This window comes from Centropristis striata, chromosome 17 (assembly GCF_030273125.1).
Source record: "Centropristis striata isolate RG_2023a ecotype Rhode Island chromosome 17, C.striata_1.0, whole genome shotgun sequence".
Classification (NCBI taxonomy): Eukaryota; Metazoa; Chordata; class Actinopteri; order Perciformes; family Serranidae; genus Centropristis; species Centropristis striata.
The window spans coordinates 28340638-28366749 of record NC_081533.1 but is presented as its reverse complement, the minus strand read 5'-3'; the positions used below and the strand labels follow the sequence as shown (position 1 = coordinate 28366749).

The following is a 26112-nucleotide window of genomic DNA, read 5'->3' as shown; positions in this document are numbered from 1 at the left end:
CATTCAAATCCTTTATTTTAGGTTATTTAAAAATCTAATTTAAGTATATTTGGAAGATACAAATACATTGATTGAAACAATGAGACTTACCAACTATAAGAATTATTTTTGTACGACAATGACATTTCTCATTTTTGTGCACAATTACTTTTTTTATTATTTTGAAAGTGCAGTACAGTGAGAATTATCTTTTTTTTTATATATATATATATATACACAAGCTTTTATTGCACAATTCAACTATTATACAATGTACACAATCTGGGTTCATTTTGTGTACTATGAGATATTGTTTGAACAAAAAATAGGTAAGAATTGTTCCATCATTCATCGTTATAAATTGATCATTTTATTATTAATTTGACACAGGGGCCACAGCAGGGGCCAAGGACTTCTTCACAGGGGCAGTGGCCCCTGGAGGCCCCTGTGTAGAACCGCCACTGTAAAGAAAGATATGCCAAATGCCTGCTTGAAAGCTAGAATAATCCAATACTGCTTACTTTGCTACTTTGTTTGAAGTATGCTCAGGCCTAAAACCCAACGTAAGCTAAAGCTGATAGCTGTTAGCTAAACCAGATCATCTACAATGTAGTGTCACCAACCTATTTTAAGCTGTAATCTGACATAGTAGTCATGGACATCATGGACATAGTAGTTGTAAAGCTTCATGGGAGGTGTAGTTGTTCATAATATGTTGTATTATCTTTAACGTAACATGGATGATTATACTTTACTGTAACTACTCATTTATTTTACAATGACAAGACCCTCCAGGGTGAACACTCAGCCAGCATGTGTTTGTCTCAGAGTACTGTATGGACCACTGGAAGGAGGACCGGTTCTTTGGCTACCAGTGTATGAATGGCTCCAACCCAAGAATGGTCCAGAGGTGCACCAAGCTGCCAGAGAACTTCCCCGTTCTACCAAACATGGTGCGGAGGTCCATGGCTCCCAGGACCAACCTGGACAAAGAACTCAAAGTAACAAAATGCTTTACATCTGTCTCTACAATCTATACAAGCAGAGTTGTGTCATTCTTGTCTCAAATGTTTTCATTTATCACATACTCTCTGCTACTTCCATGTCCACGTTCTTCTTAATTTGCGGCTGTGGCTCAGTTGGTAGAGTTGGTTGGCCCCCAACCGAAGGGTTGGTGGTTCGATCCCTGACCGTCGCAGCCTACATGTCGAAGTATCCTTGAGCAAGATACTGAACCCCAAACCCCCTCACCGGTGTGTGAATGAATTCCCAATGGTGGCAGGTGGCACCGTTTAGGGTAGCCTCTGCCACCAGTATGAATGTGTGTGTGCAGTGGCGGTTCTAGACCAATTTTACTGTGGGGGCCAAGGAGGGCCCAGTGTTTAATCAGAGGGGCACATTAGCACATAAAAAAATGGCAAAGATGATATTTAAGCATTCAAAATCTTTGAATGTCTTGAAAAAGACACAAAATGACCAAAAAAGACACAAAATGAGAACACAGAATAACCCAAAAAAAACCCCACAGAAGACATAAAAATGACAAAAAAAGACACAAAATGACAAAAAAAAGACACAAAATAACTAAAACAGACACAAAAGGACACATAAATGACACCAATGACAAAAAAGACACAAAATGACCAAAAAAGACACAAAATGAGAACACAGAATAACCCAAAAAAACCCACAGAAGACATAAAAATGACAAAAAAAGACACAAAATAACTAAAACAGACACAAAAAGACACATAAATGACATCAATGACAAAAAAAGACACAAAATGACAAAAAAAAGACACAAAATAACTAAAAAAGACACAACAGACACAAAACTACCAAAAAAAAGACACAAAAAGACACAAAATGACTTACAAAGACATGTAAAGACATGAAAAGGACTCAAAAATGGACAAAATAGCCCAATAAGACTCCATAGAGTTAAACTATTATACAATGTTCACATTCTGGGTTTCTTTTGTGTACAATGAGATATTGTTTGAACAAAAAAAAGGTTAGAATTGTTCCATTGTTCATCGTTAAAAATTTACCATTTTATTATTAATTTGACACAGGGGCCACAGCAGGGGCCAAAGGCTTCTTCACAGGGGCAGTGGCCCCTGGAGGCCCCTGTGTAGAACCGCCACTGTGTGTGTGAAAGGGTGAATGAGCGCAGTCTGTAGTGTAAAGAGCTTTGAGTGGTTGCAAAGCGACTAGAAAAGCGCTATATAAGTGCAGGTCCATTTACCATTTTAATTTGTTGCCTATCTCCTGTCCAGGCAGGGAACATCTACCTGCTGGACTACTCCATCATGGATGGGGTTCCCTGCAACACAATCAACGGTAAACTTCAGTACATCGCTGCTCCACTGTGTCTACTGTACCACCACCCAGATGACGGACTCATACCTATTGCTATACAGGTATGACATTCACAAAGACCTGTCCTGAAATACTGAATTACCTCAACATGTCACCAATGTGCATAGACCAAGGTTTTAATAGTTTTGGATTTTTCACTAGTTTTAGTTTTAATTTCGTTGTGAATTTTTGTTTTCAAATTCAGTTAGTTTTAGTTAGTTTTTAGAGTGAGTTTTCTAGTTTTAGTTTAGTTTTTAGTTTTTGAAAATGCTTAGTTTTAGTTTAGTTTTTATTAGTTTTAGTGTTAGTTTTAGTTTTTTTGTAATGGGCTATGTGTTGGGTGCGAGATTCAAAGTGATCATTATAAATTTTGCCTTTATTTCTTTGGTTTACCCATCTCAGCCCCAATAAGGTTATTAACTGTTTTGAATTTTGGTTCTAGTGTAGACATCCCAGTCTCAGTAAACATATTTACCATGTGTTGCATGTTCAAATAGAAACACTGAATTATGTATGAAAAAAGTTGACAAAAACAAAAACTAAGGACATTTCCACAATAATTTTAGTTAGTTTTGTAACCACGCAATACAGTTTCAGTTAGTTATCGTTTTTTTAAAAACTCTAGTTTTTATTTTTGTTTCAGTTAACAAAAATGTTTTTTCAATTCTAGTTTTCGTTATTTCATTATTTTTCGTTAACTATAATAACCTTGGTGCACACAATCACAGAATATATTCAATAAATGTGATTAGTACCTGTAAATTAAGCAATAAATCATTGGGGAAAATTGTTTGAGAGTTGATTTGAAATTGGTTATCAGAGGATTAGAAGATTAAAGATTAAAATCGTGAAAGTCTAAGAATATTAAATAAAAAACCTAAAAAGGACACCTGAGATTAGTGAATGCATCCTGAGAACAAGGTTATAATAGTTTTGGATTTTTCATTAGTTTTAGTTTTAATTTCGTTGTGATTTTGTGTGTTCAAATTCAGTTAGTTTTAATTCGTTTTTAGAGTGAGTTTGCTAGTTTTAATTAGTTTTTTTTTTTTTAAATGCTTAGTTTTAGTTTAGTTTTTATTAGTTTTAGTGTTAGTTTTAGTTTTTTTGTAATGCGGAGAGATTCAATAAGGTCACAATCAATGTTGCCTTTATTTCCTTTGTCTGATCCATCTCAGCCCCAATAAATTTACTAAGTCATAAAACCAAATAGATGAAATAGATTTCATATCAACCAAAAGGGTTTACGTATGAAAAAAGTTGACAAAGACGAAAACGAAGGACATTTTCACCATAATTTTAGTTAGTTTTAGTTAGTTTTGTAACCACAAGATACAGTTTCAGTTAGTTATCGTGTTTTTTTAATTCTTGTTTTTATTTTTATTTCAGTTAACGAAAATGTTTTTTCAATTCTAGTTTTCGTTATTCCGTTAGTTTTCGTTAACTATAATAACCTTGCCTGAGAATACTGAAAGTAAACTGAGACATTTTTCTAAAATATCTGAGAAAACTGAAAGTAAACTTCTAAAAATCTTTTCATATCTATCTATACTGAATACTGAAGATAAATCTGAAAACATATTATATAAACCTGAGAATATTAAAGAGAACATTAAAGTCAACTTGAAAAAAAACTTGCAAATACTCAGTTGATGCTGAGAATATTGAATGAACACCAAAGAAAGGCTCTGCAGCAGCTAGTTTAAAAACACTTCAGTGGAAACAAAACTGGTGACTATTATCATAATATCATGCAGTCTGCACTGTAAAAAATGTTTGTAGAAATTACAGTAAAACACTGTCAAATTGCATCAGAAACAGGTCGTAAAATTAAACATTGTTTTCACCGTGGTAAATATTTTTAATTACTGTAAATCAAAGAATAGCATAAAACTGTAGAAAACACACAGTTGTACTGTAAAAATATAAAATTTTCATGTACAATTAATGGAGAAATACCATGATGACACAATTATCCTAAAAGTAATGGGATTATTCAGTATAAATTGCAGTTTTTGCTGATATTTACATTTAAATTTAGCGTAAAACCTCACTGTATTTTTTACGGTGAAGTTCTGGCAACACAGCTGCCGGTATTTTACCGTAAATACCGTAATTTTACCTATTTTTACGCAAATGATAAATAAGTTAATTCAGTTTCAGTAACAAAGAAACACTGTAAATGTATATATCAGCCACAACAGTATTTTTTACAGTTTTGTTTTTGAAAAATACATCACTCCACTGTAAAATACACTGTAATATGTATTTAATGTAATATATATACAAGCATCACTGTCATTTTTGCATTTATTTTTTGTAAAAATACTTTTTCTCACTGTTAAATGTACCAAACACCATATTTTTAACAAAAATATACTGTAATATTTAATGGTAAAATCGTTAATTTATGCGTTTTCATTTATACAGTATTTTCTTGTCAATTATATGGCAGAACAGCGTTTCTTTTGATGGAAAAACTTTTTATTTACACAGTAAAAAAATGGAATAAAATGGCAATCTTAAACGTGACATCAACAGTGCCAATGTCTTTTTACCGTAATATTAAAAACAGTTGCACCGTATTTTTTACGGTGAAGTTCTGGCAACCACAGCTGCCGGTATTTTACCGTAAATGAAGCAGAATTTTTTTTACAGTGTGGGAGATCATTGACAGTGGTGTAGTGGTGGTTGATGAGAGGAGTACGAGATTAAAGTGGCAAACCTACAAGAAAAAAAGTCGCAGATTTACGAGAAAAAAGTGGGAAAACAACAACTTTTTTTCTCCCAGATTCACCACTTTAAATCTCATAAATCTGGGCATTTTTTGTAGTAGATTTGCCACTTTAATCTGGTAATTTTTTTTCTCAAAATATTATTTTCGTATGTTGTTTTTTTTTTACACATTCTGGCAGTATGTGATACCCTCCAATATTCTCTAGGGTTGAAATTTGGAATTTGCAAGTATTTCAATGAGTGTCCTATTAAGGGTTTAAGTGGTGAATCTGGGAGAAAAAAGTTGCTTTTTTCCCACTTTTTTCTCGTAAACCTGCGACTTTTTTCGTGTAGATTTGGCACTTAAAATCTAGTAAATTTGCAACTTTTTTCCCGAAATATTACCTGAAGTTACCAAATATAGTTCTTTGCCTGATAAAGGGTTAAAAAGCTAAAATGCTGTGGTGTATATTAGAAGATAAAAAGTTTTTTTAATATTTTAAATCTGATAAATGAAAAGGGAGATTGATTATCTAAAATATTAGAAAATATTCCAATATATCCAAAATATTATTATATATCCAAAAATTATATTATTTTCGTATGAAAAAAGTTGCTTTTTTCCCACTTTTTTCTCGTAAGACTTTTTTCGTGTAGATTTGGCACTTTAATCTAGTAAATTTGCAACTTTTTTCTATTATTGCTTCTTTGTACCTGCCGTGGAAGTCCTGGATACGTTGTAAAAACAAATGGCCCATTTCATCATTCACACGTGAAATTAATCACCTTCTTCAGGAACTGTGTCTAGATGACATCTGCAACTACAGCATTATGAATCCAAAATAACCAGATTTTACTGTGACTTAATTCGTTCATTGTGATTTAATCGTGATAAAAGGATCAAAAGTATGCCAAAATTCCGTATTTCAATGAGTGCCCTATTAAGGGAAACAAAACTGGTGACTATTATCAGAATATCATGCATGGTGTAGTGGTGGTTGATGAGAGGAGTACTATGAAGACTCTCCATAACACCTCTGGTCATTGATATGTGAAGTTCAGGTGGACCAGGATTGCCTGTGACAGCTTCCCCTCCTTGTCCTCAGCTAGATCAGACTCCCGGCCCGGACGCGCCCATATTCCTGCCCAGAGACCCTCCCCTGGCCTGGCAGCTGGCTAAGATGTGGGTGCGTCACTCTGAGTTCCAGGTGTTCCAGGTGCTGTCTCACCTGCTCAGGACTCACCTGGTGGTGGAGGTTTTTTGTGTGGCTACTCTGAGACAGCTGCCCTCTGTGCACCCTATACATAAGGTAAGACATGTTACTCACAGCTGTAGTTTTCAGCTCTGTTTTTTTTTTTTTTTTTTTTTTAATCAATCAATATCCTTTATTTAACCAGGTAAAATTCATTGAGATTAACCCTTTGATGCACAACATGGGTCAAAAATGACCTTCATTCATTCCCCATGTTATTTAATGCTTGCTGTGTGTTTCTGTGCTCTATCTTTTGATATCAACTTATTTTATGATTGAATATTGTAAATATTCTTTAAATATCTTGTTTTTGATAACAGAAGATCATTATTTTCATTTTGCTTCTCATAATTTATGAAGACATTTTTTTTATTATTATTACATTGCTAACTACTTGGCTAAGTAGCTTGCTAAGCTAACTACTTAGCTACTAAGAAGTTAGCTAAGTAGTTAGCTTAGCAAGCTACTTAGCTAAATACTTAGCCAAGAAGTTAGCTTAACAAGCTACTTAGCTAAAAAATGGATATGGCTCATTTTTCACCCATGTTGTGTATTAGAAGAGTAGTGACAGAAAATGGGATTTTATTCAAAAATGAATAAAGGAAAACATAAAAATTAGGATGTATGATGATCAAAAACAAACTAATTGAGGAAAACCTGGAATACTGAATGATGAATTATTGCAAAGATATAGAACATAAAAACTGTCGGGTCACTTTAGACCCATGTTGTGCATCAAAGGGTTAAAATCTCTTTTTCAAGAATGACCTGGCCAAGAAGGCAGCACCATGATAAAATAAGAACAATCAACCACAATTCTCATACACCACATTCAACATCAATTAAAGTACATACAAGATCAGGGACAATACTATGTGAAGATTGAAATGAGTACAGTTAAAAATGAAATAAATAAACTGGTGACAGATGAATGAATAAACCCGGTCGTTATCAGAAAATAGTGTTACAAACAATTGCATTGACCAAGAGAACATCAAACAACAAGAGTTCATCAAAATCAAATCAAATCATTTAAAATGACTTTATTTATCCCTGAGGGGAGATTCAGTTAGTCTGTTAGCTCTTCTGTAGTTTATTGAAGAATTAGTAGAATCTCTCCATCCTGCAACAGAGAGAGAGGAGCCGTCCACTGCTGTTTTTTGGTCCATAAAGGTTTTGTGTAGCAGATGATCTGGGTATTTCAAGATGGATTTGAACATGTTGACAGGTCATCTCTCCACCACCTCCTCCAGTGTGTCCAACCTGGCTCCAACCTCAGAACCAGCTCTTTAGACCAGTCTGTCATGGTGGTGTTACCACCGTTAGCAGCTAACTACTGGTCCACACTGTAAAAAAAATGTTTTGTTTAATTTACGGTAAAATACCGGCAGCTGTGGTTGCCAGAATTTTAAAATAAAATAAATAAATAAATAAAAAAAAAGTGAGTGAGTTTTCTACTGTAAATTTAAATGCAAATATGATCAAAAACTAATTTAGACTGAATATTTCTGTTGTTTTAAGGGTACTTGTGTCCTTGGGACATTATGGTATGTCTCCATTAATTTTACATGAATTGTTTTATATTTTGCAGTAAAACTGTGTTTTCAAAAGTTTTGTACTATTCCTTGATTTACGGTAATTGAAAGTGTCTGTTACGGTGATATGCAATTTTTTATTTTACGCCCTATTTCTCATGCAATTTGACAGTGTTTTACTGTAATTTCTACAAATATTTTTTACAGTGCAGGCACTGCCCTGTTGAGAGTCTTGTGCAGATATGCTCTGAACTTGATGTAAAGCCACTTTAAAAGACTTCCAGTTGCTCAAGGAGATAATACCGTGGAAGGTTGCAGGGATTATGTTAGCTCTGGTTCCCTTGACAAAAAACTAATGGTACGTTTTTCCATTAGATGAGTGAACATCACTTTTATGATTTAAGCGTAAATGCAATCAACAGACATTAAAACAGTTTTTATGTTTCATTTTGAGTAATTTAGACTCAGGATTAGAAAGGTGGAGGCATTTTTTTCAAGTAGCAGCAGCAGGAAAGGGTGACCTTAGTCATAACCAAGACGTTTTGGTTGAATTCACAACATTAACGATTTAAAAACCTGAGACCCAATGAGATTAAAACATGAAAATCCCTTGTGTTTTGTGAACATCACTTTTATGATTTATGATTTTTAAGCGTAAATGCAATCAACAGAAGCTAAAAGCTAATGGTAAACTATAAATGAACAACATCATGGTTGCATGACTTGAGCCACTGGTTAGCCAACCCAGTTTCAAGATAAAAATGTTGCCATTGTAGATTTCTGCAAACCACAGACGCAATATAAAACAGTTTCATCACACAGAGAGCGTGGGAAAGCTACAATCAACTTTAAATTACTCTTCTCTCTCAAACTGGCGGCCCGCGGGCCATTTGTGGCCCTCGTGGCGATATTTTGTGGCCCCCACCTTGATATGAAAGTTTAATGTGAGTTTTATATGAATGGCACTTTACCGTGTTGTGTGTGGAAGGTCCCTTTAATTACTTTTTTGGGGAATTTTGTGTCTTTTTTGGGTCATTTTGTGTCTTTTTTTAAAATAATTTTGCGTCTTTTTTTAAACAATTTTGTGTCTTTTTTAATAACTTTGTGTCTTTTTTTGGTCATTTTGTTACTTTTTTTAAGTATGTTAGTTTTTTCTGTAAGTTTGTGTCTTTTCTGGGTTATTTTGTGCCTTTTTTAAAATAATTTTGTGTATTTTTTGGTAATTCTGTGTATTTTTGGTCATGTTGTGGCTTTTTTTTTTGTCATTTTGTGTCTTTTTAAAGTAATTTAGTGTTTTTTTCAGTCATTTTGTGTCTTTTTTAGTAATTTTTGCCTTTTTTGGTCATTTTGTGTCTTTTTTTGGTCATTTTGTGTATTTTTTTTTTTAGTAATTTTGTGTATTTTTTAATAATTTTGTGTCTTTTTTGGTAATTCTGTCTTTTTTTGCTCATTTTGATACTGCCTCCAGTGGCCCCCAGGTAATTTGAGTTTGAGACCCCTGTTCTAAATCTTTTTGAAACTGTGCCCAGTAGTGAAGTACAGCTCAGTACGAAACACTCTCATCATAGTTTTGACCATTTATTGCGACAAATGTTAGACTTAGACTTGCCGCTGACGGTTTCATTACAGAATGCTCTTGTCGTAGAATTAATTTGAAGATGTATTAAAATATCTGACATATAGCAGTTTAAATATGCATCAAACATGTTTTGATAATCACACAGAAATCTGACCAACAGTCAGTCTCTTTACAGGAAACTTCTGCTTGATTGAGATATGAACAGCTTGGATTTGGGAAATCCCAAGTGTGCTCTTATATCAAGTGTTTTTCATAACAGGAAATTACAGGACGGTGACCCTTAGTAACACAGAAACAATGACACACCAACCTGCAAAGTAAAAAGAGAGAAACTGGGTCTTGTCCAGTAGTGGAAGAAGTATTAGGATCTCTTACTTAAGTAAAAGTACTAATAAAACACTGTGAAATTACTCCACTACAAGTAAAAGTCCTGCATTCAATACTGACTGAAGTAAAAGTACAAAAGTATCAGCACCAAAATGTACTTAAAGTATCAAAAGTAAAAGTACTCATTATGCAGAATGGACCCACTCAGATTGTTTCATATATTCTAAAAATATATTGTTTGGTTATTATTTTTGATGCATTTATGTACGGACCGCTTTAATTTTCTCAAGGTAGGGCTCATTTTAACAACTTAATATACTCTTATGATGTTCAATTTAAAACATGTTAACATGTTAGCAAACATTTCATATTAATTATGTTTTTATGTTAAATCTTGAACTGAAAAGCAACTAAAACTGGCAGCTAAATATAGTGGAGTAAAAAGTACAATATTTGCCTCAAAATGTAGTGAAGTAGAAGTATAAAGTAACATAAAATGGAAATACTCAAGTAAAGTACAAATATCTCAAAATTGTACTTAAGTACAGTACTTGAGTAAATGTACTTAGTTACATTCCACCACAGGTCTTGTCGCTCAGTGTTGTTCTGACCGTTGGATGCGTTGTATCATCTGATTTTAATGTCTGCTAAATAAATCCCGCACAAGGCTGTGATTCGAATCTATCTGTTCGTCAAGTGTTTTCTTTAAAGATTTTCTACAACACTCTCTACAGAAAAACCCCTACTGGGGCCTTTAACAAGACATTAAAATCATTTTTATGTTTTATTTTGAGTCATTTGGACTCAGGAGTAGAAAGGTGGAGGCATTTTTTTTTTTCAAGTAGCAGCAGCAGCAGGAAAGGGTGACCTTAGTCATGTAGCTTTGTTAGCTAACAACTACGACTACTGTAACAACTCTGTTTCTAAGGAATGGTCAGGTTAAGGCACAAAAAACACATGCTTAGCGTTAGGGAAGATCACTTCTTCTGAATATTATATTATATATTGGGTCCGTTCAGTGGTGGAAAGTAACTAAGTACATTTACTCAAGTACTGTACTTAAGTACAATTTTAAGGTACTTGTACTTTACTTGAGTGTTTCTATTTTCTGTAAATGTATACTTCTACTCCACTACATTTTGAGGCAAATATTGTACTTTTTACTCCACTACATTTAGCTGACAGTTTAGTTACTATTCAGGTCAAGATTTAACATAAAAACATGATCAATTTAAGGTGATTAGACTTTTTTTATTTTATTAAATCTTATAACAGTATATTAAGTACTTAAATGAGCCATATCGTTACAAAATTAAAACCCTGCTTACATAAAATCATCAATACAAATAATGTAATAATATATTTAGAACATATAAAACAATCTGAGTGGGTCCATTCGGCACAACAAGTACTTTTACTTTTGAGACTTTAAGTACATTTTGATGCTGATACTTTTGTACTTTTACTTAAGTAAGTTTTGAATGCAGGACTTTTACTTGTAGTGGAGTAATTTCATAGTGTTGTATTAGTACTTTTACTTAAGTATGGGATCTGAATACTTCTTCCACCACTGGGTCCGTTAGATCAGTGGGAAGAAAACAATTGACTTTGAGACGAGGCAACCAGAAGTGCAAAAATGCCAGTGGTGGAAGAAGTATTCAGATCCCATACTTAAGTAAAAGTACTAATAAAACACTATGAAATTACTCCACTACAAGTAAAAGTCCTGCATTCAAAACTTACTTAAGTAAAAGTACAAAAGTATCAGCATCAAAATGTACTTAAAGTATCAAAAGTAAAAGTACTTGTTGTGCCGAATGGACCCACTCAGATTGTTTTATATGTTCTAAATATATTATTACATTATTTGTATTGATGATTTTATGTAAGCAGGGTTTTAATTTTGTAACGATATGGCTCATTTAAGTACTTAATATACTGTTATAAGATTTGATAAAATAAAAAAAGTCTAATCACCTTAAATTGATCATGTTTTTATGTTGAATCTTGACCTGAAAAGTAACTAAAGCTGTCAGCTAAATATAGTGGAGTAAAAAGTATTAAAAAATATTTGCCTCAAAATGTAGTGAAGTAGAAGTATACATTTACAGAAAATAGAAACACTCAAGTAAAGTACAAGTACCTCAAAATTGTACTTAAGTACAGTACTTGAGTAAATGCACTTAGTTACTTTCCACCACTGAAAAATGCTAATTCATTTCGGGGTTTTAGGACTCATTGCTGTTATTGCTACTTTATACTGAATTTAGAGGTTTACACCTCTCCCCAGTGCTTTTCCAGACCTTTATTAGTAACAGTTTAGTTGTTTCCACCATTATTTGAGACTGTGTAAGACTCTAGTAACAGTTTTCTTTGTCTTCCTGTTGCAGCTCCTGGCCCCTCATCTGCGCTACACTCTAGAGATCAACTGCAGGGGGCGCAATCAGCTTATCTCACCTACTGGCATCTTCAAAAGGGTGAGTCATTCTGCAACAGTTCATTTGGTTTTAGTTGTCAAATGTTTAAACTTGTTTGTAATATACACTACTGGTCAAAAGTTATAGAACACACCAACTTTTCCAGAATTTAATTCTTTAATTCTTTAGTTTAATGTCTCAGTCTACTCTGAAATTAATGCACATTTGCAACATTTAAAATTCTTTATTGACCATGATAGTGTTTTGAAAGTAAAAAAAAGATTCAAAGTCACATTTTATGTTGGACTAAAGGACTAAAAAAAGACACAAAATGACAAAAAAAAGACACAAAATGACAAAAAAAGACACAAAATGACAAAAAAAAGACACCAAAAGACACAAAATGACTAAAAAAAGACACAAAATGACCAAAAAAAGACACAAAATGACAAAAAAAGACACCAAAAGACACAAAATGACTAAAAAAAGACACAAAATGACCAAAAAAAGACACAAAATGACAAAAAAAGACACCAAAAGACACAAAATGACTAAAAAAAGACACAAAATGACCAAAAAAAGACACAAAATGACTTACAAAGACATGAAAAGATTTCAAAAATTGACAAAATAGCCCAAGACTCCATAGAGTTAAGTTGTTAACCCATTTCTTGTTCCCTGAAAAAGGCCTACTTGTATAATTCTGAAATGTACATTATTTTTCAGTTTTGGTTAACCTTACCTTTTTTTTATTTACCTCTGGCAGTTCACCACTTACCTTTGTACCCTTTCAAGCTGTTCATTTGACTTGAACTGCTTGAATTTTAATAAAAAACTGAAAAAATTGGGGTGTTCTAAAACTTTTGACCGGTAGTGTATTTTGCCAGAAACTGTTAATGTCACTGGGCCACATTATTGTTCTACAAAAGACAAACACACATGCTTTGTTATCCAATTACTATCATGGTGGTTATGTGTGTGTGTAGGTGGTGTCTACAGGTGGTGATGGCCTGTTGATTCTGGCTCAGAAGGAGTACAAGGTGCTGACCTACCGCTCCCTCCAGCCTCACTTTGACTTCCTTGACAGAGGAGTGTCCCAGCTCCCAAACTATTTCTACAGAGAACACAGTCTGATGCTGTGGGAGGCCATACTCCGGTACAGAACACACTCTTTTCACTTCCTAGCAGCTGACAGGACACTGTCAGTTATTATAAATATCATCAATACAATTACATAATCCCACCATAACTACACTATTTACAGCCCTGGCTGTCGCCAAGAAAACAATCCTCCTAAACTGGAAAACAAGAAAAAAACTGAACATCACACACTGGAAGAATCTGTTAATAGACCAAATCTCAATGGAAAACATGTCAGCATCAATTAATCACAATATACCCCGATTCAACAAAACTTGGTCTACATTTATTAAAAAATTCACCTCTACAAATGCCTGATCCCAATTCCACATAACTTTATGTATGGCCACACAATAACCCTCCTCATACCTACTAACTGTCAGAAATCAACGTAAACAACAACTGGTGTTGTAAATATCTACTCTTTATTTTTATTTTTTAAATTATTTACCTGATTTTCTGTTCAAGTTGTCCTCCAAAAGTGGGGGGGTGGTGGTGGGCCAAAAAAAAAAAAAATGCTAATATGGTAATCTGCATGTACAGAAGGCCTATTATGGGGTAGTATTTTGGTTTTATTCTGTATAATCTTATATCTTTTTTATGTGTGTACACAATGTAAGTATCACCTTTAAGGACATCCTCATACATGCCTTTAACCCTTTATCAGGCAAAGAACTATATTTGGTAGTTAGAGTCAGGTAATATTTCGATCAAAAAGTTGTAAATTTACTAGATTAAAGTGGCAAACCTACAAGAAAAAAAGTCGCAGATTTACGAGAAAAAAGTGGGAAAAAAGCAACTTTTTTCTCCCAGATTCACTTTAAATCTCATAAATCTGGGGATTTTTTTGTAGTAGTTTTGCCACTTTAATCTGGTAAACTTTTTTCTCAAAATATTATTTTCGTATGTTTTTTTTTTACACATACTGGCTGCATGTAATATCCTCCAATATTCTCTAGGGTTGAAATTTGGAATTTGCAAGTATTTCAATGAGTGTCCTATTAAGGGTTAAAGTGGTGAATCTGGGAGAAAAAAGTTGCTTTTTTCCCACTTTTTTCTCGTAAATCTGCAACTTTTTTCTTGTAGATTTGCCACTTTAATCTAGTCAATTTTTCGCAAATTTTACCTGAAGTTACCAAATATAGTTCTTTGCCTGATAAAGGGTTAAAAAGCTAAAATGCTGTGGTGTATATTAGAAGATAAATAGGTTTTTAATATTTTAAATCTGATAAACGAAAAGGGAGATTGACTGACTGACAGACAGATTGACTACAGGTAATTCTATACCTGGATATAAAAATAGTTAACTATGAAATGTCAAAGAGGAAATGTACTTTTGACTCTTTTCAAGTGTAACTGAAGTGGCTGGGTTAGCTAAATATAGTCTAACATCATCAACATAAAAATATTTATGCAGGATTGCTTTTATTTTCAATGTATCATAAATATTTTTCTAATCAAAGGAGGACGACAGGGTGGATAGACAAACACAAGGCTTTCACACAGGAGACTTTTAATCATGTCTCATGTGAAACCAACAGTCAGAGTTGATTCATTGTAACATATGATAAGTTACGTAACAAGCAAACGGATTTATTTAACCCAAAACCGGATCTTTCACTAAACTTGACCAAGAGTTTTTTGCAAACTGCAGCCATGTCACAATGTTAACCACGACTGGCCTTGATCTGGGAGAGAAAAAGTTTCTGTTAAAATATACTAGGATACTGCAGTTTCACTGTATGGGAATGCACTTTTTTTAGTATAGTTTGAGTTTTGAGTTTTGTTAGTCTGAGTATAAAGACTTTAAAAGAACTGTCATACAGAACTTTTATTTGTTGAATGCTTCCTCTGCATTTCTTAATGTGTTTTTTTAGAAGTGATAATGGTCTTTAATTTTCAAAGTGCCAAACATGTTTGACTTATGTAAGCAAGTAAGTAAGTAAGTAAGTAAGTAAGTAAGTAAGTGAGTAAGTGAGTAAGTGAGTGAGTGAGTGAGTAAGTAAGTAAGTAAGTAAGTAAGTAAGTAAGTCAGTAAGTAAGTAAGTAAGTGAGTAAGTGAGTGAGTGAGTGAATAAGTGAGTAAGTGAGTGAGTGAGTAAGTAAGTAAGTAAGTAAGTCAGTAAGTAAGTAAGTAAGTGAGTAAGTGAGTGAGTGAGTGAATAAGTGAGTAAGTGAGTGAGTGAGTGAGTAAGTAAGTAAGTAAGTAAGTAAGTAAGTGAGTAAGTGAGTGAGTGAGTAAGTGAGTGGGTAAGTAAGTAAGTAAGTAAGTAAGTAAGTAAGTAAGTAAGTAAGTGAGTGAGTGAGTGAGTGAGTGAGTGAGTGAGTAAGTAAGTGAGTAAGTAAGTAAGTAAGCAAGCAAGTCAGTAAGTAAGTAAGTAAGCGAGTAAGTAAGCAAGCAAGTAAGTAAGTGAGTGAGTAAGTAAGTAGGTAAGCAAGTAAGTAAGTAAGTAAGTAAGTAAGTAAGTAAGTGAGTGAGTGAGTGAATAAGTAAGTAAGTAAGTAAGTAAGTGAGTGAGTGAGTGAGTGAGTGAGTGAGTAAGTAGGTAAGTAAGTAAGTAAGTAAGTAAGTGAGTGAGTGAGTGAGTGAGTAAGTAAGTAAGTAAGTAAATAAGTGAGCGAGCGAGTAAGTAAGTAAGTAAGTGAGTAAGTAAGCAAGCAAGTAAGTAAGTAAGTAAGTGAGTGAGTAAGTAAGTAGGTAAGTAAGTAAGTAAGTAAGTGAGTGAGTGAGTGAGTAAGTAAGTAAGTAAGTAAGTAAGTAAGTAAGTAAGTAGGCTAAGTGAGTAAGTAAGTAAGTAAGTAAGTAAGTAAGTAAGTAAATAAGTAAATAAATAAGTAAGTAAGTAAGTACGTAAGTAAGTATGTAAGTAAGTAAGTACATTTTATTTATAAAGCGATTTTCACAGGGAAAAAAACCCATAAAGTGCTTTACAAGGGCATAAAACAACATACAGGCAAACACAGAAAAACACAGTACATCAAGAAAACATAATTAAAGCCTGGACGTCTAGTTGACCAGGTACATATAGTCAACTAAATGCCTGTCTCAACAGATATGTCTTAAGTTGACATTTAAAAGAATCCACAGATCGTAAGGGTGCAGGCAAAGCGTTCCACAGTTTGGGAGCTATTGATTCAAAGGCTCGATCACCCCGAGACTTAAGGCGGGTGCGTGGGACAGACAATAAATTTAAGGTGTTTGACCGGAGGGAGCGAGCAGAGAGATATGGGTGAAGGAGCTCAGTTACATATGCGGGGGCCAGATCGTGCAGTGATCTGTAGGTCAGAGTGAGAATCTTTAACTGGATCCTGTATGCAGCGGGGAGCCAGTGAAGAGATTTGAGTACAGAATGTAGCATTGTATTAATAATTTAATTCATAATTTTTATTTTTTTAACCCTTTGATGCACAACATGGGTCTAAAGTGACCCGACAGTTTTTATGTTCTATATCTTTGCAATAATTCATCATTCAATTTTCCAGGTTTTCCTCAATTAGTTTGTTTTTGATCATCATACATCCTAATTTTTATGTTTTCCTTTATTAATTTTTGAATAAAATCCCTTTTTCTGTCACTACTCTTCTAATACACAACATGGGTGAAAAATGAGTCATATCCATTTTTTTTTAGCTCAGTAGCTTGTTAAGCTAACTATTTAGCTAAGTAGCTTGCTAAGCTAACTACTAAGTAGTTAGCTATGTAATTATACAAAAACTTTTTTCTTCATAAATTATGAGAAGCAAAATGAAAATAATGATATGTAAAAAAAAAAATTACAATATTCAATCATAAAATAAGTTGATATTAAAAGATAGAGCACAGAAACACACAGCAAGCAATAAATAACATGGGAAATGAATGCGGGTCATTTTTGACCCATGTTGTGCATCAAAGGGTTAAAAATAAGCGGTAAAGATTGAACATGTATGAGAGGGTTGGTTGATTCAAAACAGATATCAGAATAAAAAAACGATAAGATGTTGTTTCTGCATTTGTATCCTGAGACATGTCAGTCTCATTACTGGGTGTCTTGGTCGACTTTATGTAGGGTTGAGTTTCAAAAGTCTGCAGTGACCCAATCCTGCAAATAAACTTATTTAATAAAGACCCACTAAGGGTCAGATACATTTATGAGTCTAGCTACGAGTCATAACTCTAACTGTGCCTCTTCCTTCAGTTTTGTCTCAGGTACGGTCAGCCTGTACTACCTGTCAGACCAAGATGTGCAGGAGGACCTGGAGCTCCAAGCCTGGATCAGAGAGATAGTGCAGGAAGGCTTCACAGATCTCCCCAAATTTGGTCAGTTATTAATAACCAGTAGCACTTAACAATTAGATTAAATAGATATTTCCAGCCAGACAGACATATTTTTACAGAGATCTTAGGCATTTATTATGAGACCACTGTGCAGCTGTGTTACGTGAGAACATGTAAATATTGCATTAGGAGCTTTACAAAGATTAGAGGAATAATTCATATTAATGGAAGGTGTACTGTGTGTATGTTCAGGTCTGCCCAGTAATCTCAGCACCAAAGAGGAACTCTCCACCCTGTTGACAATGGTCATCTTCACCTGTACAGCCCAACATGCTGCAACTAACAACGGACAGGTGTGCAACACTTAAACCAGGGGTCAGCAACCTTTACTAACAAAAGAGCCATTGTTGGCCAAATATAGAAAAGAAATTTCGGAATGGAGCTGCAAACCTTATTTGAGCCTTACAAGAAAGTATATAGATAGTGTCCCTTAGTAATCCCACAGTGCTTTTAAAATTATCCCATCTTCTTTTAATTTATTTTAAATTTAAATTTGTTTTGTTTTTTGTTTCTTTCTTTTTACCTTTGTCAATTCTGTATTTTATTGCACTTTTATGTGAAGCACTTCGGTGTGGCTCAGCCGTCTGTAAATGCACTATATAAATAAATTTGACTTTGACTCAAAACTAAACTTGAAGTTGGCAAAATTTAGAGGTGTTTTAAAAAATTGTAAATACTGTGTATAAGCTTCAAATTTTTACAATAAATACTACAGATTGCTTTAGGCCTACACCAATGGTAAATGAAAATGTAAAGAAATGAACGTTTCATTTCGTATAGTTTACGTATAGGCCTGAAGAGCCACATGAGGCTCCGGAGCCACAGGTTGCCCACCCCTGACTTAGACGCTTACACACTGTGTTTGTCAATGGCGCTCAGCTCTGAGACGAATGGAAGCCCATTTTTTACCAATGTAATGAAAAATAAAAGTCCTTTAAGCCATTATAATGAGTAAATTCCTCAGGCCAATGACTTATTATCTAAAAATAATAAGTTATTTTTGCCAAATAATGACTTACGGTGTGTTCCCACAATGAAAAAGCACATTTTTGCCTCATGTTCCCCCTATTATTGCTTCTTTGTACCTGCTGTGGAAGTCTGACAGCAAAATGATGCTGTCAGGTAATATTTCGATAAAAAAGTTGTAAATTTACTAGATTAAAGTGGCAAACCTACAAGAAAAAAAAGTCACAGATTTACGAGAAAAAAGTGGGAAAAAAACTTTTTTCTCCCAGATTCACCACTTTAAATCTCATAAATCTGTGCATTTTTTTGTATAGATTTTTGTAGATTTGCCACTTTAATCTGGTAAACGTTTTTCTCAAAATATTATTTTCGTATGTTTTTTTTTTTACACATACTGGCAGTATGTAATATCCTCGAATATTCTCTAGGGTTGAAATTTGGAATTTGCAAGTATTTCAATGAGTGTCCTATTAAGGGTTAAAGTGGTGAATCTGGGAGAAAAAAGTTGCTTTTCCCCCACTTTTTTCTCATAAACCTGCGACTTTTTTCGTGTAGATTTGGCACTTAAAATCTCTTAAATCTGCAACTTTTTTTCTTGTAGATTTGCCACTTTAATCTAGTAAATTTGCAACTTTTTTCTATTGTTGCTTCTTTGTACCTGCTGTGGAAGTCCTGGATACGTTGTAAAAACAAACGGCCCATATCATCATTCACGCGTGAAATTAATCACCTTCTTCAGGAACTGTGTCTAGATGACATCTGCGACTACAGCATTATGAATCCAAAATAACCAGGTTTTACTGCGACTTAATTTGTTCATTGTGATTTAATTTTGATAAAAGGATCAAAAGTATGCCAAAATAACGACCCGCTTTTTCAGGCGTATCCATTTTAAGGCAGTACTTTTGGAAAGGATATTAATTTTCAATATCAATGTATTATTTTGAGATGCAACGTTATTATTTCTACAAAGTTTCTTACTATAAAAACTTTTTTCAACAATATTAACTTTCCATTCCATTTTTTCTTTTACTGGCAGAAATGGGCTTCCATAGAGATGCTCTGGTGAAATGTTAGAGGAAAGAGAAATCGGTAACGCTTTATAATAAGGTCCTTAATAACCATTTATTAACAAGTAATAATGCATTGTTCTCGCTTTAGATCCGGTAGTTGCAAAAAGCATAGTTAACTTATAGTTAACTTATAATAGATGAGCAATAAAGTATATTTTAATATCAATAAGCAAACAAAATAAGATCAATAAAGGCATGACAAAGACATAATGGGTGGGTCATGGGTGTTTGTAATGCCATTATTAACACTTATATAAGCTTATAAACACACAATAATGTTAATAAGCATCTTGTAAGGACTTACAAGGGCCTTATTACTTGTTAACCCTTTGATGCACAACATATGGACAACACTTCTAAAGTATAACATGGGTCAAAAATGACTAATTTATCCAAATTTGTATTAAAATTAAATTACTTAATACTATAATAATAGTAATTTGTTTCAAATAGTTACTTTCCACACTCATATATTTAATGTATTTAACGTGTTTATGTATCATTTTGTCACACATACAGTGTATCTTGAAGGTATTAACAGAGCTTCACTTTTTCCACATTTTTTTATGTTTCAGCCTGATTCCAAAATTGATTAAATTCATTTTTCCTTAAAATTATACACACAATACCCCATAATAGTGGGGCGGATTAGCTGAACAATCGTTCACTTTGTGATAAAAGCATGAAATTTGGTAGATGTGTTGGTGAATATGTTTCGAACAAATCTGGATATTGGGCCACCTCAAAAGCGCCCCCTAGTGGCCGTGGCAGGCATTTGTTATACAAATAAATCAATGATGAATAAAAACTGCCCTTTTAATAATACCAACTGGTGATGAATTGTATATTGTTGGAAAGCCTGATTAGTCACCTTTACAACGAGGTACAGCTTGTAAGGATCGTGCATTCATGGAATGAGCAACGGGGCTAAACGTGTGGGTAGCAACCCCCAAAAATGTGCATCCCCTGTGGGGCGGATTAGCTCAATAAATCACAAGAATTGTTTATTTTGTGATAGAAGCACACAATTTGGTGGATGTGTTGGTGGATATGTTTCAAACAAATCTGTATATTAGGCCATCGCAAATTCGCCCCCAAGTGGCCATAGCAGTCATTTTCTTCGTTAAAATTACAAAAAATATTTAAATTATTTCTTAAAATATTTAAAAAATTTAAACTAAATATACAAACATAAATTAAAAAATTTAAATACACATATTAAATTAACAAAAATCCAGTTAGACACTCTTTCAGTTATTTTTCCTGCCCCACCACAATCGGGCTAGCCATCGAGCTAGCTAGCAAATGAGCTGACTAGCATTTGCTTCCTGGGACCATCAGTGCAGTGGACTGTCCATCAAGGTATGTCTAAATATTTTATTTCACCTGTTATAATTATGAATAAAATATGCTATGAACATCATAAAGGCTACAGAGAAAAACAATCATCATGGGCCTTGGCGGAAAAGTAAATTAGCAAGATAGCAAAAATAGGTACTTAAGCTAGCTAGTTAGCTTGGAACATGTATCAGTGGCTGTTGGGTGTGAAAGCTTAATAAGACACTGTTAAATTATGTCCTGTGGAATGTGGACATCCCTCTCTGCACACACACACACACACACACACACACACACACACACACACACTATATGTCATATGTCTCCTTTGCCCATGTGATTATTTTTTTCTTTTTTTAAATGTATTTTATAACTCCATCACAGTTAGTCAGGCGGCTTAGGACCAGATTTGAGAAGAAAGGGGACACGCCGGACAAAAGCACCAACATTTTTCCACATGCTCTCTATCACCAAAGGTTTCAACTTTTGGTAGGAGCCACTTCATCAAGATTGCAGATAGGAGACGGCAGCCATATAAGCCATAAGTCTATGAGAACCAATATATCTTCCAAGCCACTTAGAAGGTCAATCTTGGTGTCAAAATATACATTTTCTGGGTCAAAGAATCATTTAAAGCTATTGAGAATATCACTAGATGACTCACTGTAAATAATTTGTTGATCAAGATCTGACATGAGATGAAAGCGTTCCCTCCAATTTTTTGAGCAGTGTACATGGCAGCTAATCCACACTCTCCCGTGAACATTGATTCCAAACAGTTTCAACTCAGGATTCCCTGCTGCAGCACTTGAAGCGAGTTGCCGAGTCTGAGTGAAAATGAACATATCTATTTGATCAAATAATCATCTAGTGATATTCTCAATAGCTTTAAATGATTCCTGGACCCAAAAAATGTATATTTTGACACCAAGATTGACCTTCTAAGTGGCTTGGAAGATATAGCATTTCTCATAGACTTTATATGGCTGCCATCACCGCAATCTTGATGAAGTGGCTCCTACTAAAAATTGAAACCTATAATGATAGAGAGTATGTGGAAAAAATGTGGTGCTCTTGTCCGGCGTGTCCCCTTTATTTGGCTAAGCCGCATGACTAAGTCACACACCTCAGTACAAGGATTTTGCCAGAAAGAGTAACCTGCTACAAGTAACCCTAGTAGAATTTTTAAAATGTATGATTTTTTTCTCTGTCTAAATGTGTTTTGTTTTTATTGTTGCAGGTCATACAATGTTGAAAATTATTTTTTCTTTTTAAGGAGCAACAGAAGAATACAAGCCAAAGAGGAGGCCGTAGCCTGTGAATGGGAATATCAAGACCTAATAAAATGTTATACAAAGTTAATGTTCTTTTCTATTAGACTGTAATAAAGCTTTTGTCACTTTAACATGTCTCTAAATTATATTTGTGGTGCTGAAAACATGAAACAGCAGCTGTAGGGTAGGCAAAGCATTCCTCGCCAGTAACCACCGGCGGCCATTTTTAAAAATGGCCGCTTTTAAATGGCCATTTTAAAAAATGGCCGCCACAGCCATCAGAATTTTTTTTGCGATGGCCCAATATCCAGATTCATTAAACATGTATTCAGCAATGAGTGTACCAAATTTGATGCTTTTATCACAAAATGAACGATTGTTCAGCTAATCCGCCCCACTACACAGGGGATGCGCATTTTTGGGGGTTGCTACCCACACGTTTAGCCCCGTTGCTCATTCCATGAATGCACGATCCTTACAAGCTGTACCTCGTTGTAAAGGTGACTAATCAGGCTTTCCAACAATATACAATTCATCACCAGTTGGTATTATTAAAAGGGCAGTTTTTATTAATCATTGATTTATTCGTATAACAAATGCCTGCCACGGCCACTAGGGGGCGCTTTTGAGGTGGCCCAATATCCAGATTTGTTCAAAACATATTTACCAACACATCTACCAAATTTCATGCTTTTATCACAAAGTGAACGATTGTTGTACAATATTGAGCTAATCCGCCCCACTATAATGACATTTTTGACCCATGTTGTGCATTAGAAGCGTAGTGATACAAAAAGGGTTTTTATTCAAAAAGTAAGAAATGAAAAACAAAAAAGTAGGATGTATGATGATGAAAAACAAATTGATTGAGGAAAACCTGGAATACTGAATGATTAAATTAATTTATTAAAAACTCAGTCGGGTCACTTTAGACCCATGTTGTGCATCAAAGGGTTAATATAAAGCGTTACCAAGAAATCTGCCCCTAGGTATAGTGTCTTTAAAAAACAGACATCCTACACAAAGGGGCTCATTCTCTTTCTTTCTGTTTTCCAGTTTGATTGGTGTGCCTGGGTCCCCAACACCCCCTGCACCATGAGACACCCTCCACCAACAGACAAGGATGCCGTTACCATGGAGATGATCATGGACACCCTTCCTGATGTCAGTCAGTCGTGTGTGCAGATGGCTATCACCTGGCATCTGGGCCGAGCACAACCAGACGCAGTGAGTCCGCCTGTCTGTCTTTATATGGTCATAGATTGATACGACCCATAGTCAGTGTATTACCTACAGCAGCGGTTCCCAAACTTTTTTAGCCGTGCAAATATTTATAGCCATATTAAAGGTGGAGGATGATGACAGGCTCAGGATCAGAGGCAGAAAGCAGATCAGTTGGGAAAATGTTATAATATTTTGAGCTGCGTTGAACAAAAATTGCAGCAAATTTAAACGAGCGTGGAGTGAACACAACCCAGTCATCATAAAACAGGTTGGAAAAATGATACAAGAACAAGAAGCTAACTTCTTCTACGCTTCATTATAAGATCAAAAACAACCAAACATAGATGCAAAAATGACCAAAGATGACACAAAATTATGAAAATAGACACAAATTGACCAAAAATACATGTAAAAATTACCAAACTACCAAAAAATAGATGCAGAAATGAACAAAATAGAATCAAAAATGAACAAAAAATGACACAAAATTGAATAGCCTGTATTTATTAATTAATTAATAACACGTCTTTATTGTGTGGGGGGAAAAAAATGTAATTGTGTCATTATCAGACCGCCATTACATTTTTCATCTCGTGCACCCCCTAGCAGCAGCTCACGCACCCCCAGGGGTCCACGCACCACACTTTGGGAATCCCTGACCTACAGCAGATTGCAGGCAGCATTCATCAAATCTGCATCAAATTCCAAACCCTGTCTCTTGCATGCAAAACAGCAGCTTCTGTCTACCTGAGCTCCTGAGCTCAGAGGTGAACAAGCTTTTGCCATTGCAGCTCCAAAACTGTGGAATGAATTGCCGCTGCACATCAGACAGGCCTCCTCACTGTCTCATTTTAAATCTCTTCTTAAAACCCACCTCTTCTCGTTGGCTTTTAACACCACGTAGAGTGTTGATTTTATGTTGATTTTATGATTTTTAGTTTTTATTGTATTCATGCATATTTTATTTTGTGTGGGCAGTACATTTTACGTTTTATTTTATTTATTTTTATCCCATTTTTAATTTATTTTATCTTATTGCATCTTACTGATCTATTGTTTACTACATCTCTTTGTATTGTGTTATGTATTCATTGTTTGTGCAGCACTTTGGAAACCTTGTGTTTGCTAAAATTGTGCTATATACAGTACAGGCCAAAAGTTTGGACACACCTTCTCATTCAATGCATTTCCTTTATTTTCATGACTATTGACATTGTAAATTCATCAAAACTATGAATGAACACATGTGGAATTATGTACTTAACAAAAAAGTGTGAAATAACTGAAAACATGTCTTATATTCTAGTAAGCAAAGGGTGGCTACTTTGAGGAATCTAAAATACAAGACATGTTTTCAGTTATTTCACACTTTTTTTGTTAAGTACATAATTCTATATGTGTTCATTCATAGTTTTGATGCCTTCAGTGAGAATCTACAATGTAAAAAAGTCATGAAAATAAACATCATATTGTCTTGAAAAAGACTTGAAACTAGTGACTGAGATCATAATGTTACCATGAGAATTCCTTCTGAGGTAATAAATCAAGTGAGAAGTCGTCTCATTTTGTATTTCGATAGATAGGACCGGAGTGCTTTTGCAACCGCCATTGGAGACCCCTGTTTTTTTGAAGGAATGCAGGCTTATGACACTTCCAGGTTTGTTTCACTGGTCTGACCAGGACACCATTAACTTTTCCTGTAACACATTGACCACAAAATCATATTGACCTAACGCGGTCAGCCATATACTAGGTTTGACCTAGTCTTGTTTAAAGGAACAGTTGCAAAATGTTCCTTGCAACCCCTTTTTGTCACCTTTTCTTGAGTCGTAATCACAAGAGAAAATGAAAAAAGGATTTAGGTCAGGCTTAGATAATGGATCCCCAGATTGTTTTTCTCAGTCTGTAGAGCTGTTATCTTCCACATTAGTTCCCTTTTTCTTCAGTAACTTCCTGTTTTCTTCTGCCTAGATTCCTTTGGGCCAATACACAGAAGAGTATTTCACAGAGGGGCGGGCCCAGGAGCTGATTGACAAGTTCAGAACAGAGCTGAAGGAGATTGAAGACCACATTGTGAGACAGAGTGAAGGACATGAACTAAAGTACCTTTTCCTCCTGCCCAGCCGCATAGAAAACAGCATCACCATATAGACAGACCAACAGATTGCATGCTTGCTTCACTTTGTACAGTATGTGCTGCAGACATGACACCTCTGTTGATCATTGGGGAAATAATTCTTATTACATCTACTGTGAGTTTTGAGTGAGTATGTTTTTAAAAAATATACACTACTGGTCAAAAGTTTTAGAACACCCCAATTTTTCCAGTTTTTTATTGAAATTCAAGCAGTTCAAGTCAAATGAACAGCTTGAAAGGGTACAAAGGTAAGTGGTGAACTGCCAGAGGTAAATAAAAAAAGGTAAGCTTAACCAAAACTGAAAAATAATGTACATTTCAGAATTATACAAGTAGGCCTTTTTCAGGGAACAAGAAGTGGGTTAACAACTTAACTCTATGGAGTCTTGGGCTATTTTGTCCATTTTTGAATTCTTTTCATGTCTTTGTAAGTCATTTTGTGTCTTTTTTTTAGTCATTTTGTGTCTTTTGGTGTCTTT

The 26112-nt window shown here is 34.5% G+C and overlaps 1 protein-coding gene across 1 annotated transcript in view; it reads left to right on the top strand.

Annotated features, from left to right (window-relative positions):
* alox12 (arachidonate 12-lipoxygenase) overlaps window positions 1–25876 on the top strand; it is a 38559-nt gene extending 12683 nt beyond the window's left edge. The window contains exons 7-15 of the mRNA XM_059354572.1: window positions 808–980; window positions 2259–2402; window positions 6159–6362; window positions 12137–12223; window positions 13150–13319; window positions 17482–17603; window positions 17814–17914; window positions 23329–23499; window positions 25468–25876. Of these exons, the coding sequence (XP_059210555.1) occupies window positions 808–980; window positions 2259–2402; window positions 6159–6362; window positions 12137–12223; window positions 13150–13319; window positions 17482–17603; window positions 17814–17914; window positions 23329–23499; window positions 25468–25647 (1352 nt within the window). The 3' untranslated portion in view covers window positions 25648–25876. The remainder of the gene's footprint in view (window positions 1–807; window positions 981–2258; window positions 2403–6158; window positions 6363–12136; window positions 12224–13149; window positions 13320–17481; window positions 17604–17813; window positions 17915–23328; window positions 23500–25467) is intronic.
* The last annotated feature ends 236 nt before the right edge of the window (window positions 25877–26112 follow it).